General features: G+C 38.7%; 1 protein-coding gene across 3 annotated transcripts in view; it reads left to right on the top strand.

Moving 5' to 3' along the window:
* The window catches only part of DROSHA (drosha ribonuclease III), a 100,611-nt gene extending 80,752 nt beyond the window's left edge, over positions 1–19,859 (top strand). For all 3 annotated transcript variants that reach the window (XM_088130790.1, XM_088130791.1, XM_088130789.1), the window contains 8 exons: positions 3,054–3,211; positions 4,155–4,260; positions 8,479–8,620; positions 12,203–12,285; positions 13,321–13,424; positions 14,531–14,623; positions 16,034–16,080; positions 19,638–19,859. In XM_088130790.1, coding sequence (XP_087986916.1) covers positions 3,054–3,211; positions 4,155–4,260; positions 8,479–8,620; positions 12,203–12,285; positions 13,321–13,424; positions 14,531–14,623; positions 16,034–16,080; positions 19,638–19,768 — 864 coding nt within the window. In that variant the 3' untranslated portion in view covers positions 19,769–19,859. The remainder of the gene's footprint in view (positions 1–3,053; positions 3,212–4,154; positions 4,261–8,478; positions 8,621–12,202; positions 12,286–13,320; positions 13,425–14,530; positions 14,624–16,033; positions 16,081–19,637) is intronic.
* The last annotated feature ends 507 nt before the right edge of the window (positions 19,860–20,366 follow it).

The raw sequence follows: 20,366 nt of genomic DNA, 5'->3' as shown, positions 1-20,366 counted from the left end.
AAGAATGTTGGTAATGTGTTATAAAGATGGGTAAGTCCCACCATTTATTGGAGCATTGCTTATTTCTAATATTTTTGTAAAATCATACCACTGGCTGAAACATTCCCCACATTCCATTTTTGCCCTTAGAAGAGCTAATTTCAACAAAAGTGGAACAGGTCCTACAGAAAAAAAATGTAATTATGTTCTTGTGATATCCCCAAGTTTGAGCATTCTATTTTCACACTTTCAGCAAGCATTCTTGCTAGCTTCCAGCTAAAATAATTTAATAGGAAAATATTAGATTAAAGAAAATAGGCAGAGGATTCTACAGTGAAATAAAACCTTTTGAAATAAGTTTTTATAGTAAAAAAAGGGGAGATTGATTGATTACATTTATAGCCAAAAAAATATTTCAGCATGCAGATAATCCCAGGGCAGCTGGAAAAAAAAAATATTTAGATAACATAGTTAATAACATTACTAAAAGAAAAAAAAATCAGCTGGGGGTAATAAAACTTGGCAATAGCTAAAAAGGTACAGTATTTATAAGCATGGACTTTTGCTGTTATCAGTAAAATTACAGACTTGGAATACATGAGGATCCCAAACAATTTTTGAGAACTCTTGAAACTATTCTGTTTATATATGTTCATAATTAATGAATCTTCCCATATTTAAAGCTAGGTTAAAATCTCCTTCAGGTTGAACTTCACTCTGGTTGACTTCACATATGCATCCATATAGCCCCCCTCCAGTGGCCTAGTGAATAATGGCAATCTCAGGCCATTTTGAGGGGCATTAAAGGTAGGAATTGAATGGTTTGCCCAGTGTTGTCCAAACTTGGCCACTTTAAGCTGGCTGGGGAATTCTGGGAGTTGAAGTCCACTCATCTTAAAGTGGCCAAGTTTGGACAACACTGGGTTTGCATAACAGATGCCTCCTGATTCCCATCTGCTCCCCCTCCACAAAAAATGAGCTAGAAAATGTTGGCTTTTCCCCTCCAAGTGACATCACCAGATGACTTCCTGTGAGCCTCCAGAAACTTGGAAAGCTGAGCAGGTGTCCATCACTGTATTAGAGTATAAGAGCTAAAGTCCCATATACAGTGGGGCAAAAAAGTATTTAGTCAGCCACCAATTGTGCAAGTTCTCCCACTTAAAAAGATGAGAGAGGCCTGTAATTTTCATCATAGGTATACCTCAACTATGAGAGACAAAATGGGGGAAAAAATCCAGAAAATCACATTGCCTGATTTTTAAAGAATTTATTTGCAAATCATGGTGGAAAATAAGTATTTGGTCACCTACAAACAAGCAAGATGTCTGGCTCTCACAGACCAGTAACTACTTCTTTAAGAGGCTCCTCTGTCCTCCACTCGTTACCTGTAGAAATGGCACCTGTTTGACCTTGTTATCAGTATAAAAGACACCTGTCCACAACCTCAAACAGTCACACTCCAAACTCCCCTATGGCCAAGACCAAAGAGCTGTTGAAGGACACCAGAAACAAAATTGTAGACCTGCACCAGGCTGGGAAGACTGAATCTGCAATAGGCAAGCAGCTTGGTGTGAAGAAATCAACTGTGGGAGCAATAATTAGAAAATGGAAGACATACAAGACCACTGATAATCTCCCTTGATCTGGGGCTCCACGCAAGATCTCACCCTGTGGGGTCAAAATGATCACAAGAATGGTGAGCAAAAATCCCAGAACCACACGGGGGGACCTAGTGAATGACCTGCAGAGAGCTGGGACCAAAGTAACAAAGGCTACCATCAGTAACACACTACGCCGCCAGGGACTCAAATCCTGCAGTGCCAGACGTGTCCCCCTGCTTAAGCCAGTACATGCCTGGGCCCATCTGAAGTTTGCTAGAGAGCATTTGGATGATGCAGAAGAGGATTGGGAGAATGTCATATGGTCAGATGAAACCAAAGTAGAACGTTTTGGTCTAAACTCGTCGTGTTTGGAGGAGAGAGAATGCTGAGTTGCATCCAAAGAACACCATACCTACTGTGAAGCATAGGGGTGGAAACATCATGCTTTGGGCTGTTTTTCTGCAAAGGGACCAGGACGACTGATCCGTGTAAAGGAAAGAATGAATGGGGCCATGTATTGTGAGATTTTGAGTGAACACCTCCTTCCATCAGCAAGGGCATTGAAGATGAAACATGGCTGGGTCTTTCAGCATGACAATGATCCCAAACACACCGCCCGGGCAACGAAGGAGTGGCTTCGTAAGAAGCATTTCAAGGTCCTGGAGTGGCCTAGCCAGTCTCCAGATCTCAACCCCATGGAAAACCTTTGGAGGGAGTTGAAAGTCCGTGTTGCCCAGCGACAGCCCCAAAACATCACTGCTCTAGAGGAGATCTGCATGGAGGAATGGGCCAAAATACCAGCAACAGTGTGTGAAAACCTTGTGAAGACTTCCAGAAAACGTTTGACCTCTGTCATTGCCAACAAAGGATATATAACAAAGTATTGAGATGAACTTTTGATATTGACCAAATACTTATTTTCCACCATGATTTGTCTGATTTTTAAAGAATTTATTTGCAATGTGATTTTCTGGATTTTTTTCCCCATTTTGTCTCTCATAGTTGAGGTATACCTATGATGAAAATTACAGGCCTCTCTCATCTTTTTAAGTGGGAGAACTTGCACAATTGGTGGTTGACTAAATACTTTTTTGCCCCACTGTATGTGGAGAGTACCAGTTTGGGGAAAAATAGATGCAGAAAACATTTTATATTTTGTTTAATAAAATATAGTAAAATTAAGCAACATGGTTGCATAGGAGAAAAAGCTTGTGATCTTGAATCTCTTGTTTTGATGGAGATGAACTTTTTCTTTAGAGTTTGCCATTAAAAAGAGCTTCATGCTCAGTTCATGCATTACTAGGGTAGCCTTGTAAGCTACCAAGATATCTGCTGTGTTGTGGTTCTGTCTCATATTGCTGAAGTAAAATGTAAAGTACCTAATCATGCTTCTTCACTTGCTCTCTGAATTCAGCTTTAAGTTTCTCCTCTAAAACTAATTTGCTGTCCTCATTGTTTAATATTGATTTACAGCTGCAAGAATCTAATACTGACAGACAGTTGATTGAGACGTCTCCTGTCCTCCAGAAATTGACTGAGTTTGAGGATGCTATTGGAGTAATTTTTACTCACGTTCGGCTCTTGGCACGGGCTTTCACTTTGAGAACAGTGGGATTTAACCATCTGACGCTGTGAGATTTTTTTCCCCCCCAAACAGATGCCTTGCATTTTATTTCTGCCAGGAGGGCTGAGGGGCTGTCGTTCTGCATGAAGAGAGATTGGTGTGGGTCTCATTTGGAGCTGATCTACAGTTGTTTCCCCAGTTTGGATTTTTCAGAACCTCTGACTTTAGAGGTCCCAACAAAGAAACAATGGTTTGCCAGATTTGTAAACTTCCTTGTTTCAGATTAGTTGTGATTTTATGAGATAAATATTGAAAGGCAAGAAACAACATTCTTGCTTATCAAGACACTTAACTACACAAGGTTTGCTTCAGGCCCTGACATAGGTTGGAATCATCTGTTCTGTTTTCAATTAGCCACAATTTGCCATTTCATTCAAATTAAGCAAAGATCAAATCATGGTTTCTGACCCTGACTTGTTCAGAGGAACCATAGCTGAATGTATCCAGAGTTTTTACTTATGCAGAACCATAGTCAAACAAATGTTCTTTCACAGGGACGTTTGGTGCAGTCCCCTCAATGCCCACATTTTACATTTTCATAAAATGATTCATAGCTAAATCTGTAGTGATACCCCTTTATTACTTCTGACAACCTAAAAGCAATATTTTGTCTTATCTAACAGTGGTGGGATCTGCAGCAACCTGCAATGATGCCAAGATGACATTACAAGCATAGTGACATCATCACAGAAATGCTGCAATTATATACTTGCAATGCATAAGTCATAATATTTACATGATAACATTAAATATGTTTTGTCATTTGCCTCCCCTTTGATCCCCCCTGGAATCCCATGCTTAGCAAATACAAATATACTGTATTGTTGTAAATATGTATGATATGATCACCAGCTTATTATTTTGCCTTTTCTAAAATATCCAGTTCTAAAGCAAGGCAGTGTTGTTCCCTTCCCTGTATAATCTCTGCCTCCCTTTATCTCATGCTTCAGGGGCCATAATCAGAGAATGGAGTTCTTGGGTGATTCCATAATGCAGTTGGTGGCCACCGAGTACTTATTCATACATTTCCCTGATCATCATGAAGGCCACTTGACGGTAAGAGTATCATCCATTATTCTTGGCCGGAGCAAAACTGGGATAGTGTGGTGATGGGAGGTAGCAGAGAAAAAGAGAAAAACATAGTGAAAGCAGCAAGTGAATTATTCTGAGTGTAACTGAATATCAGCAACCTCACTCCTCTACTTGCTCTTAATAATGTTCTGTTAATTTGAAAATGTGAATCCTGCCACAATCAAGGAAAAGTGATTTATGGAGCCTGGGTGTGATGTTGTCTCTTCTTTAAAACAGATCAATAGCTTTAATAACCATAGTGATTAAGTTATTCCTCTAAAAACTAGAGGTAATTCTTGTTCGTTTGCTGGAATGTGAAAGCAATTGAAATAGACAGAGACCATTAATATGGGGTGCTGTTCTTGCTACTTAGGGCTAATAGTTCAAGCAGCAACTTTATGAAGTTTGCTTTTCCAGCCTCATCCCAGCTTTTTTATTATTATTATTGTTGTTGTTATTATTATTATTATTAATAATAATAATAATAATAATAATAAACTAGATTGTAGGCATCCTGCATTCTAGAGGCTGCTCATCCACAAGAAGTGAGGTCTTGTGATCCATAGGGATCCACAGGGAGTTTGCAGGAAATTGATGGTTGGTTTTTTGCTGCTGTTAGTGGCAGGGTATCAAGCATTCTAGAAACCAGCGATCTCCAGTGTGTTTCGGGAAGCAAAAGGGGTAAAAGAGGCAGAATGATGAATGGTCAGCATATGTGAAAAAAGGTATGCACACATACCTGTATATGTGAATGAATAAGTGCATGCAACTAGAGGTCTGTGGTTCCCTTGAGCCTAAAAATAGTGCCCTCCATTGCACTAGTATGTGGATGCAAAACTTTCAGGAGGTTAGGAGCCACGTGTTCTTATGAACTGTACCAGGGAGGCACGTATGGCAGTTGAAAAATGGATGAAATCAAATTAGAAAAAGAACATGTCCAGAGTGTGTTTCCCATCCTCATGTATAAGATCATTTTCCCCTGTCAACTTCCCTCTCCCACCCTATCTCATCTTAAGACCCTTAATTTTTATTTCATTTACCCAAAGGAGGGTGAAAGGGGTTACAGAACAACTTGTGCATGTGCTGGTTGTATCTGTATATTAAAGAACTACAAAATCTAGGAAATTAAACTTTCTATACCTACATCAGGGTTTGAACTAATGCCCTCCAGATACTTTAGACTTTCTCTTTCTTTGGCCTCGGTTAACAGTGCTAATGGTAAAAGATTATGAGACTACAGATAGTCCTCACTTAATGGTAATTGAGACCAGAAACTCTATTGCTAAGCAGCATGGTCATAAAGTGTGATGTCATGTTACTGCGCTGACTTACAACAGCAGTTCCAGCCGTTCCAGTTGCCATTGTTAAGTGAAACGCACACTGTTGTTAAGCAAGGACCTCATGTGACCACAGGTTGTGACTTCCTGCCAGCTTCCCCATTGACTTTGCTTGTGGGAAGCTGGCAGGGAAGGTCACAAATGGTGATCACATGACTGCAGGATGCTGCAACGGTTGGAAATGTAGGCCAGGTACCAATCACCTGAATTGCAATCATGTGACTGTGAGGACGCTGCAACAGCCACAACTCTGAGGGCTGGTTGTAAGTGCCACTCATTCAGTGCCATTGTAACTTTGAATGGCCACTGAACAAGTGATCATTAAGCAAGGACTATACAAACATCCTGAAGGTACCAGGATGCCTACCCTTGACCTGAGATACTAAGATACAATTGGCTGTCTTTGCATTAATTAGAAGGTGAAACTCTTGGCTTTTTCCTCATTAAAGGAGACAGTGAATCCTTTTTAAGAGTTTGGTGATAGTGTGTGATCTGTAAATCAAACCTAATACCCCTTCATCAGCCACCCTCCTTGACTATCACTATCCTTTAAAAAGAAAAGAAAGCAGATGCCCACCAATATCTGAGTGCTAAGTGCTCAGTATGTGCCATATGATATTTGAACCTTTAGTTGAAAAGGCAGAATGTTTTAAAGTTTAACACAGACTTTTTTTGTTTGAAAGTAGAAACACACCTCCCTATTCCCTTTCTGTTTTGATTCCCTTGAGCTAATTTATATCCAGGACCTCTTATTAACCATAATTGGGGTTATAGCTCCATCTGATTTTGAACATGTTATATGTTACTTCCTTACTGACAGGCTGACACCTCCCCGAGTTGTGTTTTATCGAATCAAATGGAAATAGTTTTCTGAAAGTTGTTTTTCTGTGTCATGTGCACATTACTTTCCATTTTGCAGTATTACTGTGTTCTCTCAAATACAGCCCATATCTTTCAGTCTTCTGTAGAAATTTCACCTTCTTAGCGAGTCATCCACTCTTCATATCCTATGCAAATTTCAACATTTCTGCTTTGATTCACAGCAGAAATAATCCCAAGAACATCATGTGCTTATTCTTTTGGAAAGTTATTGCTGTTAATTAGGACATTTGCCTCTTTTCCTGTCAACTAGTTCTTGAGTCTCATTGCCATAGATGGCTGCATTTCTTAAAAAAAAACAACCCCCCCTCAAAAAACCCCCCTATCCTCTCACAATGGACACGTTGGGGACCAACTCATTTTGTCCAGTATTAGAGGATTATATGTTTTAAAAGTATTTCTGCTCAATTAGCCAAAGCCATAGTAACATTTGCAGAATCAAATATGAAAATAATAAATCTTCAGCTTAAGAATTTTTGCAACTTCCCTTTAATGGCTAAAAGCAGTATTCTTAGACACTTTCATAATTAGCAAGTCATTAAGTAGCTCTCTGTGTTTTGAATGCAAGGTAGCAGGGCACGCTATGGATTACTTTCAGTGTACATTAAACTGTGGCTAAGCAGTTACAAAATGAACCTAGGTAATCCTGACTTCCCACATGTTCCTTTCTCCTATATGACTGTGAGGAGAAATAAAGAAGTTTTCTTGTGCTTTGATTAAACATGATTTGCCACTGTTGTTCAAACTTGATGAAGTGCTTCATTGTAACCATGATCACAAGAATTCAGTTTCAAATTGCATTTCATGCAGCTGGGCTATTTCCATTAGCTTGAGTTACAACTAGGCATAATTTAGGGTACAGATGACAGGATTAATATGGTGTGCCCAACGTAGTGCCCACAGGTACCAACATACCTGCAGAAAATTCCATATTTGCTTACAAGCCTCCATTCAAAACTTTTAAAAATGAAGCTTATTTTAATTTTAGCCAGAAACTAAAAAGCATTGTCAAGAATCCCCTTGGGCTGATAGGCTTTCTTAGATAATTTTTTAAAAATGTGAATGGCTACAGTCCATAGCTTTGGGGGCAAATGTTTCCATCACCTGTCCAGAAAAGATAGTCTGGGGCTTCATAGTGTCTATTTGGGGAGGACAGCTAGAGAAAATGGGAGGGATCAACCTCCCCAGTCTGTCTTGTGGTCAATTGGTATTTTGTGATTGGCCTCACTTACTGGTCCATCTCTTTTGCAAATGGGCAAGCTTCCCTGGTGATAGCCATGTTCTTTGGGCAACTATGATATGATCTCAATATTCAAATGTGCCTTTTTCCCTGGAAAGGTTGGGAACTACTGGACTAGACTGGCTAATCTAAAAAGAGTTGCGAGGAGCTTCTGTTGACTATGTACCAAGATAATTAACATTTGATTGGGTGGGTGTTTTTTTACCTTTATCTTACTTAATAAAAGAGAACATATATAGTGCAGATAGTATGCTTGATATTTATTGTAAATAAAAGTATTTATTGCAGGACCAGCACAAATCATTCTGCTTTTCTCAGGCCAGGAAAGAAAAGGGAATACCTGTATATTTGGGGAGCACCTGAACCCTGCTTCCACTCCTTTTCTTCCACCCCTTACAGGTTGATTGAAGGTGTGCAGTGAGGTGAATGCTGTAGAGCTTCCATGTCAGCATGAGGAAGTTAAGGGAAGAGGGGATGGGATCAGAGTGTGTACCTCATTTCTATTCATGCATTCTTTTAAAAATTGTTGGAAAAAAACAGGAGGAGAACATCCATGAACCAAAGGAGCACAGTCCCAAGTTCTACAACATGAGTGACATGTTGTGTAAGCAGTAAACTATAATATTTCTTTGTTTTCGTTTAGTCAAGCAAAGGCTAGCAACATGGTATGTATCTAGGCTAAAGATCTAGTATTGCTCCTCAGCATTCCATGGATATTTACCTGAGTGGAATCTCTTGTCTTGGCAGTTGTTGCGAAGCTCTTTGGTCAACAACAGGACACAAGCCAAAGTGGCAGAAGAACTGGGCATGCAGGAGTTTGCCATTACTAATGATAAGACCAAGCGGCCTGTTGCATTGCGAACAAAAACATTAGCAGATCTTTTGGAATGTAAGTGCTAATGCCATTAATTCATTTTCCTTCTCTCATGGTTTGATAGCTAAATAAGGTTCCAAAAGCAGGTGGTAACAATAATAGTGTCTTTGCAACTTACACAGTGCAACTGAACATGTGCTCCTATGCTTATAATGTCATCACACCTCTGTTAAAGAACCAGATCAAAGAACTAAGCCAACAATGGGATTATGGAGGGACAGTTTTAATCCCAAACAACTTCAGGTTTGTCCTTCCCTGTCCCCATGTCATATGAACAACATAACCTAGTCAAAAGTGGAAGCAGTTGCCTAGCACCACTCACTCATTTTCCCAATAAAGGAGTTGAGTCTAAAAATTGCCTGGAAAAGACAAGATCCTTGGAATCCTGAATATGACTGAATATGCCTCCCTAGGACTTACAGGTGGCAGAGGTCTATCAAGCCTCCTGCTGCCTGTGCACATGCATGCACACACACACATACACTCTAGTGACTTCCAGGTAATCCTACTATGAGGAGGAAGCCATCCAGGTAGAGCAGAGCCCCATGAAACTCCCGTAGCTCCATGGTTATTGGTCCTAGAGAACTCAAGACACTATGGAACCTACAGAGCACCTACCTGTGATCCTTTGCATCACCATCATGAGTGATATGTAGCATAAGCAGTAAGCCATAAAGGGGTTTCAGCCTACTTCTATGGCTCCTGTCCTCCCAGAACAAAGTGTCCAAACCATGTCTCAAAAGAAATGTGCAGTTATGCACTGGATTGTTCCCCCTCAGCACAGTGTTTGGCATAGGTATTTCGCACCCTGTGTGATCTTCCACAAGATGGTGCACATGCTGAATGGTATTTTCTGACAGCAGCCATAGACATCAGTGTTGGGAGCGGTCATCTTTTAGGAACTGTGTTTCTTCCAAATGGGGAAGGGATTGAATTCCACCCACATTCATGTCCATGAACCCGAGGAGCACGGTCCCAAGTTCTACAACAGGAAATTATACTATGGCATGGTACTTCATGTTCTTCAATGCCAAGGGACATTTCACAGATGTATGTGCCAAAGTTTCTATCATTGCCATGAAATAGCTGGAGCTCAGCACAGCTGGCAAATGGGGCTTCTTCCATGAGCCTGCTATATTTTCCCTTCTATTTCTGTTCTTTTGGGCTGGTGATGTCACTAAGGCTTGAAATACTTTCCTGATAGAAAAATTCCTGGGATAATGAGAGCTTCCTGGAAAAAGTTCCCCAAATAGTGATTTTTTTTAGTTAATAAATAGTATGATTACACTCTGGTAGAATCACCAGTAAGAATATTTTACTGTGTTAGTGGCTGACTGACAGCCATTATTTTTGTATCAGTCTTAATGATGGTTAATGCTAAGCATATTCCCTTTTAACTAAATCCTGGTTTTAAGATGGAAATTCTGATTAATATAGCTCTGACTATAACTGTTAATATAATGAAAAATAATAGACAAGGGGCAAAATAATGAGTGTTTTTTTTTTTCTTTACCAAAGAGAAAAGGAAGAGATTGGAAGTACTACATCTGTATAACTCTACATTAGGAAATGAACTATTTTTCAACGACATAATATCTACTGTTAGATACCCCATGCAACTAAAGAAATAAAGGGAAAAATTGGTTCCCTTCTTTTATTTGAAATATAATAAATTTATAATTTCATAAGTAGCATTGTTTCCAAAGGCACTGTGATGAAAACCCACATTGTAAATTGAGCATTGCCTTTTTCTTTATTTTAAGTTTGGTTTTTTTAAGTTGTTCTTCCTATGCAAGTGAAGTAGCAATAAATATCAGGCCCAAAAGGTAATCTTTATCTAGAGCATTTTAATATATTTTGTGAGTTGAGCAGGCCCAATGTCTCTTGCCAGATCCTTTTAGTAAATGGAAGCAGTTCACAAACAATCATAATTTATGACCAAACCACTGAGAGTGTGTACTTTGCTGTGATTTATTTCTAAAAACTTAGTCTCCTGGCTAAACAATGGGATTTGAAGAGCTGACTTTATTGGAGAATAAAGTCTAGTTTTTCAGAATTGCTTCTTAATTAATTTGTGTAGATGTTGGCATTTTTCATTGATTCAGTTTTCAAGTTTTGTTGAGGAAGAAAGGCTATAGCCACAACATAGAATGATGATGTGTTTACTCAGTGACCTTGAATTAACCCAACTGCCTCAAACTCTGTTCTGAAACATAACTAGACAGGAAGGTGAAACTTTCCTTGGCGGAAACTTGGTAGATGACATGTTAAGGTAGAAGTGACTGTTGTGAAAAGAGTAAGTAGGTATTGCCAGTTAGTGGATCAGGGACAGAAGTAGATAAGTCTTTGATTGGGATTGGGAATAAGACATCTTTCTTGATCTGATACTCTTCAGATATGTTGGGATAGCACCCTGATTGAAAATTAAGCCATAATACATCCTGAGAGTGCAAGGTTGAGGAAGACTGGTCTGGGAGAAATTTGTTTTTCAAATGTTAAACAGCAGCAGCTACAAGAAAAATACATAGTCTAACACTGAAACGCCACAGAGTTTAGCTGGATATTTGTTTTCTATTTTTTCCATGAATGAAGTCTGTTAAACAGTTAAATCCGACTGATCTTCCATGGAACTCAAATTTTAAGTTTGAATTCCTCCTCCCCTCCCCTTCCAAAAAAGCAAAGTATTCATAGTGAGCCAAAAATACAACAGCTTATTCTGGTTTTGCCTGATGTAGTGCTTTCTAAAAGCCCTTGGGCTATAATTCCCAGAATTCACAATCAATTAGTTGTTGTCCCAACCTATAAGGAGGACACCAGGTTGAAGAGCCAGCTCTGTTAAAATACCTGGACTAATATACTGATTGAAAATAATTTCATCAGTTCATAATTTAGGCCAGTGTTTTTTCAAACTTGGCAACTTTAACACTGATTTAGGCAGAGGTCATTATGTACATTTCCATCCCATGTTGTTTCTCCCAGCCAAACTTGTACTAGATGGAGACTGTAGCATTGTGGATTGTGCTGTCCTAACAGAGTAAAAAAACTTCCAGTTGTGAATATAGCCCTTGTACCTGTAATCCTTAGAGGCACGCGCACACACACACACACACACCCTTCAAGGCAGAGGCACACTTTCCTGTGTAGATACAGCAATCGCTAGAAGCACAGGCTTCTCTATAGCCCCCTCCACGAATCTTTTGTGTGTGTGTTGTTTGGACTGAAAGACACCAATATTCATTTCCCTGCTGTTTGTTTTTGAGAAAACAGATATTAGTAGGCCAGTTCTATGCTCATGTTTTTCATTTTATTTTTATCTTCTGAAACCATGTCTTTCATATGCCTTCTGTGGATAGTGTGGGCTTTAATATCCCTGCTGTCTTTTTCCTTCTCATGATCTTTCCTTCTTCCCAAGATGGTGAAAACACACCTCACCCAACTATCTGTCTTTTTCACTGTCTTAATATGTACCATTGCAGGTCACCATTCATTCCTTGACTTGGAATATTTGCTATGAGATTCTCTAAAAGTATTAACTTTTGTGTGCATGTTTGAAAGAAAGTAATTTTCTTTAATGTTTGGTTGTTCTTTCTTTCTCAGCCTTTATTGCTGCTCTGTACATAGATAAGGATCTTGAATACGTCCACACCTTCATGAATGTCTGCTTTTTCCCACGACTGAAAGTAAGTCTCAGAGCGATTGTATGTGTTATACAGCAAGGAAATTGACTTTTGCTGCACAGTGGCGCTTGACAATGGAGTCCCAGCTGATCTTAGATTTTTATTGTGTGCCCTGAGTAATAATACAGGTTTTAAATCTTTTTTGTCTCACATTCATGGCTTGGATACAGGTAGGTCTCAATTAGTGCAGTTAATGAATCCCACAAAGTGATCATGTTATTCAAATTCGCACTATTTGAAGTGATATGTCTATGGAAAATAGGGTAATTTGTTCCAGCTCAACAGAAATAGGTAATTAAAGTTTTTAAACATAAACTTTTATATGTTTATTAATGAATTTTTAATTCATTATTTTATTTATTTATCATATTTATATAGCCACGCATCTTACACAAGGTGACTCTGGGCAGTGTACAACAATTAAAAAGAATAAATACATAAAAACAATTACAAATAAAAAAACTGTAAAAACACACAAAATAGGAGGGGGTAAAATTAATAAGGGAGCCATTGCAAAATCTCCCTGATCCCCTGGGAGCCCCAGGCCTGATCACATAGCCAGGTCTTGAAGGACTTGTGGAAATACTGTATAACAGTAGGAGGATAAGCCCATATCTAGAGTGTACTTGCTATCTCTTGACTTGTGCTGTAATTCTTCAAAATGAGCCTCTCCTCTTTTGAGCTTCCCTCAGATGGAAACTTCCTTTCCTCCATTTTGCACAAACTAAAACATCTAAAACCCCAACGTCTAAAACTCCAGTGGCAACTGTGCATGCACTAGCCTCAACCACACATGTGCTAGCCTCGCACCAACTGAATTTTGGCCTGCATTAAATGTGACCTGATTCCAATTTATCAATCACACTAAATTGAATTTTGCACTATTTGAGCTTGCACTAATTGCAACCCACCCGTACTTAGAGAAAATAACATTTTATAAGGCTTTTCTCTGAATTCTAAAGTATTTTCTTATTTCCAACCCATTTTTCCTGTGAACTGGTGTTACTCCTTCATCTCCCCCCCCGCCCCCCATTTTAGGAATTCATCTTAAATCAGGATTGGAATGATCCAAAGTCTCAGCTCCAGCAATGCTGTCTAACTCTCAGAACAGAAGGGAAGGAGCCAGACATTCCTCTGTATAAGTAAGGAGACTGTCTTGTATACATGCATTATCACTTTGTGAGTCATTTTTTTTTAATTTCCATATGACTGGAATTAAGCATTATACCCTTTGTTTAAAGAAGGAATCAATTGCCCTGATAAAATCAAGGTATACTTTTACACTTTGGATCTCAAATTCAGTTTAAACCATTGGAGATACAGTCATGAAGGTTTGCGCATGTGGACCATGTGATGGGTGTAAGTACAGTAGACATTGTTAGTTGCAGGTACATGCAGTTTTCCCAAACACACAGTTCTCACTGCCTCCACTAAGATGGCATTGTGGATGCTATTGCTTCTTCAGCTCACCCAATTACTTCTGCAAGTGCAATAGGCATTGCCTGAGTTATTTTTCATGGATGATGGAAATGTTATGAGAGGTATATCTACAGTGCCTTTAGCAGTAAGCGAGAGAAGCGGGGAAAATCACACAGGGAAGTTCAGCTTGTAGTGCTAGCACAGACTGGGGCATAAGAGAAAGTGGTGAACGTTCCTACCTGCTTTCTAAGTAGTTTTCTATTCATGCTGTGCTCAGACAGGATAGGAACAGAGAATTCATTTATTTATTTTTTGGTATTTAACAAAATGGCTGCTTTTAGAAAAGGTGGTACCAGTTGAGCATATGTGTACGGAGAAAGGCTGCAGAGAATCAATTTGTTCTTGTCAAGGTGTCCCATCATTTAAACCCAGATTATATTTCTTGGTGGCAAAATATGAAGGGTGTAATATTCCATCCCTTTCAAATAAGAAGCAAGCCCCCAGTGAAGGTAAGGTAAATGAATATAAAATTGAAGTATGAAATTGTTCTAAAATATATCATGCTGTTGATGGTAAGCTCTCAGTGTAACTTTGTATGTAAAGAAGAGGGATATATAGGAAAGAGAAGCAATTACTGATTGACAGAGAGAAAATGCGTATAAATCTGTACCAAGCATACATAAATATTAACCAATGAAATGATGGCATTGCCTCATAAAATAATCTGTCAAGGTCCATCCATATGCTGTGACCTTTGTTAAAATAGTTGCATTTCTATTCAGAAGTGTTGGTGAGTATGTTTTCTTTTGCTGTCTGTCTTGTGGTTTAGAACTCTGCAAACAGTTGGACCTTCTCACGCTAGGACATACACTGTAGCTGTTTATTTCAAAGGCGAGAGAATAGGATGTGGGAAAGGACCAAGGTATGGCAAATGTTTGAATATTTATATATCATATTTATATATCATATCATATATCATATCATATCATATCATATCATATCATATCTATCTATCTATCTATCTATCTATCTATCTATCTATCTATCTATCTATTTAATCAAAGTGGGTAAAGAGAGCTATATGATGTTCATTGACATTTTAGATGGGACTCCTAAAGAAAGTGAATTTTAGAATTCTTGTCCTTTTGTTGCTCCTAACCTGGGATCAAGACAATCTGGGATCAAGACAAAGATGCACATGTACATTGATTCTCTGTGTCAGATGTCCTAGACAAGGGTGGAGAAATTGCCTAGTAGTGCCATAAAACAACAATCTGACACACAGTACTGAGTTCCAGTTGATGCTGTTCTTTAGGATCAAAGTGATGTCCTTAAATGTCCTTAGTCGTAAAATGTCCTTCCTAGTCCCAGAAGATCAAGAAATGAGGTGCTAGTTAATACTCTGTATTCTGTTAAATATTTTTAGCACATTATTAGCATTTTTCAAAATTCCCAAGCTCTATTTTCTATCTTATGTGTTGAAGTTGTGTTTTGGGTGTATTAAAAAATGATCATTGGGGAGAGAAAGAATCTTCATTAGGGAGAAGGAGGACACAAGACAGTGTCCAGTGAGGCAGTAATATATGGAGAAACTGGAGAAGAGTCACCCAGTTTAGTGCTTGGAAAGATACTTTAATATCCACAAGGAGTTCTTTTCAAAGAACGCAGTGTATTGATTAGTTGGGCTGGAACTGTGTGCAGAGTCAAAGCTTAGTTTTGGCTCAGTGTTGCCTTCTCCAGCTTGGTGTCAAGGCCCAGCTAGGTCTGGACTCAGTGATAGTTCAGCCTAACCCGTGAACAGTTTAGTATCTTCCAACCTGATTGCCCATGTTATGGGAAAATAATTTCAATAAGATGAATGGGAAAAACATTTTAAAGTTCTTTACATGGTAAATGCCAGGTGCCATCTGCAGAATAAATAACATTTAAAAGGTTTTTCACTTTTCATCGATCACCTCTTTGCACAAAGCATACTGATGTTAAGAATAACATTAAAATAATGCCTAATAAAATAAGGAGTGTTTGGAGGAAATAGGCTATAATGTTGTTATCCATTTTTGGTGCTATAGAGGGTTTTTTACAGTCTTTTAATCGTTTTGTTAAAACAAATCACCAAAGAATTATGAAGGGGGATGTTTAACACTATGGATCTTTGATTTTAAAATAACTGTCTGCAAAGCAGTTATATATGGGGGGGGGGGACTGGAAAAGATTTTATGGGAACAACTGCCTAGTGATTATTTGAAAAATTAGTTAACTGCACAGCATTTCTGGGAAGCTGTAACTTGCCTCTGAATTACATTTGCCATAATTTATTTGTTTATCTTTACAGCATTCAACAAGCAGAGATGTGTGCTGCAATGGATGCACTGGAAAAATGTAAGAGGATTTCTTGCAAATCACTGTAGAGTATTTCATGGGGAAGAGTGTAGGCATTGTGTGCAACAGAGGGAAAATACAGGTTAAAGTAAACAAGTGGGTATGTGCCCGAGCATTGTTTACTATTATCATTCCTGTTAGTTTTTAAACTAATTATTTTCTAATGGAACAAACTTTTACATTCAGTTATCTCTAAAGTCATGGCTGATTTAAAAATTCACGTTGGCTTTTAGGCACGGGTCTGCCAATAGGCATTGACCTCCAGGTTCATGGACTGTCTCTAATCACCAGTGTAGGACTTCACAAGATACAGACTCCTCTTTCCATATAGGTTAGCACGTGGTTGCCACGTGCTCAGATTGTGTCAGCCCTTTGTGGTAGTCCAGACAGGAAACAAAAACCATGAGGAGTAATACTACCTTTATTGTAAGGTTATAGTAAAAGAATGTTACAAGTCTGAAAACATTTCTCCCCTCCTTGTCTTTACTTTCCAGAGAACTAGGGAGGGTCCCTTCTGAGATACTTTCTCCTCCCCCATTTCTTCTATGGGCTGAAATAGCTCTTGTCTGACTGTTGTCTAGGCTGCGGCTCCTCCAGTCTCTTAGGGTTAATCTCACAGACCATTACAGGTTGCCCAGCATTTGTGATAGTTTAACATGGAGTGGGATCTCATGCAACACTGCCCCTGGCAACTACCAAGGAGACTTGTTTGAAAAAATGAGATGAGCAAGCATCAGCAGAGGATTTCTTTGGAAGATGGGCTAGTTGTTGGCTTCAGGCTGAGGTAGCCATTGATGTTGACACAAGGTTAGGCTTACATTAATACAGCATGAGAACACTATGGGAAAGAACCAAGGACTCCACTTCTAAATAAAATCCCTTCTCCCTGTTGAGAAATGTCACTTGCAGGGTTGAGCCCTTTGAAGTTGACTTGTATTTTGGTCAAAGTTCAGCTGAGATAGGAAAAAAAATATTTGTTTGCTATTCTGCACTTTTGTGTCTAGCTTTCTCCCCCTTATCATCATAATCCCTTGGAAGCATTCATGTTTCAGATCTAATCATCAGGGATTCAGCCAAGTAAAGTGCAGAGCTCTCTGGCCTAGGTCCAGCAAAGCACTTAAGCCCATGCTTAAATTCAGGCCTGCAAGTATTCCTCTGACATTGATGATCTAGGCATGGTGATTAAAATAAAGTCGCTATTTTGTTAGATGGGGGCAGAGTGCTCACCTTGTAAGACGGATGGCAAAACTCAGAAGCTACTGCCAAATGGGAACCTAAATCTTTGTATTACAACCCTAGGTAACTCTCCATCTTATTGAAACCTCTGACAGAGGTTGCCTGCCTTTATTTATTGAAGCAGAGCTTTATCTATCAGAGCTGAGCTTGTCTACTTCTGTCAGCCAGCCTGTAATCTTTGGCCCACATCTTAAATGTTTGGCTTTTCTTTCATTAAATGTGTGCTTCTGAGAGATTTCCATTTTTACATTTGTTCTATGTTAATTATTTGCCTTCTGATATGAATGTGGAAGATATGGAGGCCTGGGGCTGAACCTGATGGATACAGAATCTGGGGTTTCTGAGCCAGATGTGCTCTCAAGTCTTGTAGGCAACCCCCCAGAACCCTTTAAAACAATTCCTAACACTGGACATTAGTTAAACATGAAGGAATTTAGAGCTGATCTTGGGGAAGGAAGGAACAAGCCATTAAAGAGGGACCTGGGGAAGAGATTACACAGTCCAGAGATTGAAGCAAGTGAAAGAAACTCACAGTAAGCCTGCCTTAATTTTCTTTAATTAAGTATTAATTATTTTCTTTAATTAAGTATTAATTATCTTATACTAAAGATTAATTAATCTTTAGTATAAGATGGGGCAGAGAGAAACGTGGACAGGCTTTCAAGATTCTGTTGTTATACCCAACATAATAAAGTGGCATTCCTGGAATCCCTGCAGTGTGGCCTGGCCTACCTCAAAAGGCTGATTTAAATGAAAGGACAATAATATTAACTTAAGATAAGTGTGAAAATCACATCACCTACTAATTTGAGCATGTGCCTTTAAAGGCCAAATGCAGGGCCCAGCCAAAAAAGGTTGCATACTTCTTGCCTTTAATTTAAATCATATATTTTCAAAGCCAGATCTGGGATTCTCATGAGAAACAAGTTCTTACGTTATCTGGCTAGGTAAATCTCTGATACTGTAATGTCAAACATTCTTAACTCGATTGTGTACTTATTCTTAACTGAGTTGTGTTGAATAATACAGAACTGCTGAAGACTGACCAAGGCTTCAGGTGATTCTGGAGAAAATTCAGAAGATGAGACCTCTCTAAGTCTTGTCTTCCATTGTAAACCAATTGTTCATGAAAACAATAGGATAGAAAGGATTCTCTTTGCACAGCTCTTACATAAATGCCTTGTTCCATGGGAATGAAGTCTTAGCTATTAAAAGCATCATCCACTCTTGGAGGCTTCTGACACTTTACCACAGGGATAGTTTCTCCTGCAAAATTTCACATTGTTTTGGAGAAGCGATTTACTTAATAGGATACTCTTGAGTTCAAAAACGTCAAAGCTTTGCTTTCCACACCTCTTCCTTCACCCTTTGCTTCAGCTCCATTTCCCATGTGGTGCTGGTGTCAAGCCTCCTATTCCCAAGGACACCAGCTGTTTCAGCATCAGCACTAGCTCATCTATCACAAATGGCAATTTGTTTTCTGGCACAAAATCCAACACAGGCAACACTTTCCACAGTGACCTTCCATCTGGCATCACCATTGTTGATATGTTTATATATATTATTTTGCACCACTTTTGCTGAGTTGTATTAACAGATTTTGGCTTCTAGGTTGTGTCCCTTGGCGTTTAAGAGCCTAATAGCTTCTCTGTCCCTGTTTCTCTCACACACAAACGCCTATTATGGTAGTAATGAAGGAAAATTGGCTTGATAAGCTCCAGATGGGCCTCTTCTCATCTTTGATGAAGAATGATAGGGTTTTTCAGGACTTCTCAGCATAATCCATTAATAATCTATGTTTTATGGTAGAATTTTATCATCATAATAAGGATCTTTCCAGCCATCCTGGTGACATGTTTTATAGTAGAAGCTTGCAGAACAAGTATTTTATGGAACACAAGAATCACTCATCTTCTTACGTTCCTAATATGATCTCTAATCAGTCATCGACTCACAAAGATTTCTACAGAAACTTTCATAAAATAGAAAATACAGTTAAATACTCCATAGCTTTGTGGTGGCATCTCAACCAAATCCCAGTATTTATTATGGCATTGTGACTAATATTACTCCATTTAAATCATTCGGATTGCTAACAAATGTGATAAATCTTATTCACATGTACTTAGAATTATGCGCCACATAAATCAGTAGGTTACTTCAAAGTAAATAGGGGCTTATAACCAAACCAGTATGTGCAACAAGTGCTCTTTGTACTGACTTGGTAATAAAACAATAAGAGCTGGATGTTATTTCTGATGGTGGTAAGATTGTGTCATTGGCTGGCCTTTATTTAAATGAAATATTTCTTCTCGTCTCAGATAATTTTCCTCAGATGGCCCATCAAAAACGGTTCATTGAACGGAAGTACCGGCAAGAGCTTAAAGAAATGAGGTGGGAAAGAGAACATCAAGAAAGAGATCTGGATGAGTCAGAAGACATGAGAAAATAAGGGGGATGGAAACAGTAGTATGTTTGCTTGACTTTGACCGTGGCCTATAAAAATCTATCCCAGTTTCATGGAAATAAATGAAATCATGTTTGCTATTGTGTTTTTTATTAATACATTTTATCTCCATTTTTAGATGCAAAGTTGTATTCATAAGATTTAAATATGATTTTTAAAGAAAATATTCTTTCTGAAGAATACTGCTTTTGTTTCCCAGCTTAAGTTTGTGAACAATAAAATGTTTTATTTCAAAATATGTCATGTTCTAAAAATAAGAAAAGCATGGTGTGTAACAATCATATTGTTACATCACGTGAAATTATAAGGTATTAAATAGAATGCTATTTTTCCCTACATTCTGCCTGTGCTACACTAAAATTAGGAAGACATATACTAAAGTAACTTGAGGTACAAATGACCAGGCTTAAATTATCCTACTTCAGACACATTATGCGAAGACCCAGCTCTCTGGAGAAGGCTCTAATGCTGGGAAAAGTGGAAGAAAAGAGAAGAAGAGGAAGACCAGTAGCAAGGTGGGTGGATTCAGTTAAAGTGGCAATGGGTACACCATTGGAAGGTCTAAAGGAGCAAGTTAGGGACA

This window comes from Python bivittatus, unplaced genomic scaffold (genome assembly GCF_059951505.1).
Source record: "Python bivittatus isolate LINGU-HERP-01145 unplaced genomic scaffold, Pbiv_v1 ctg000840_np1212, whole genome shotgun sequence".
Lineage (NCBI taxonomy): Eukaryota > Metazoa > Chordata > Lepidosauria > Squamata > Pythonidae > Python > Python bivittatus.
The sequence above is the reverse complement of the archived record's forward strand: the minus strand, read 5'-3'. Positions and strand labels throughout refer to the sequence as shown.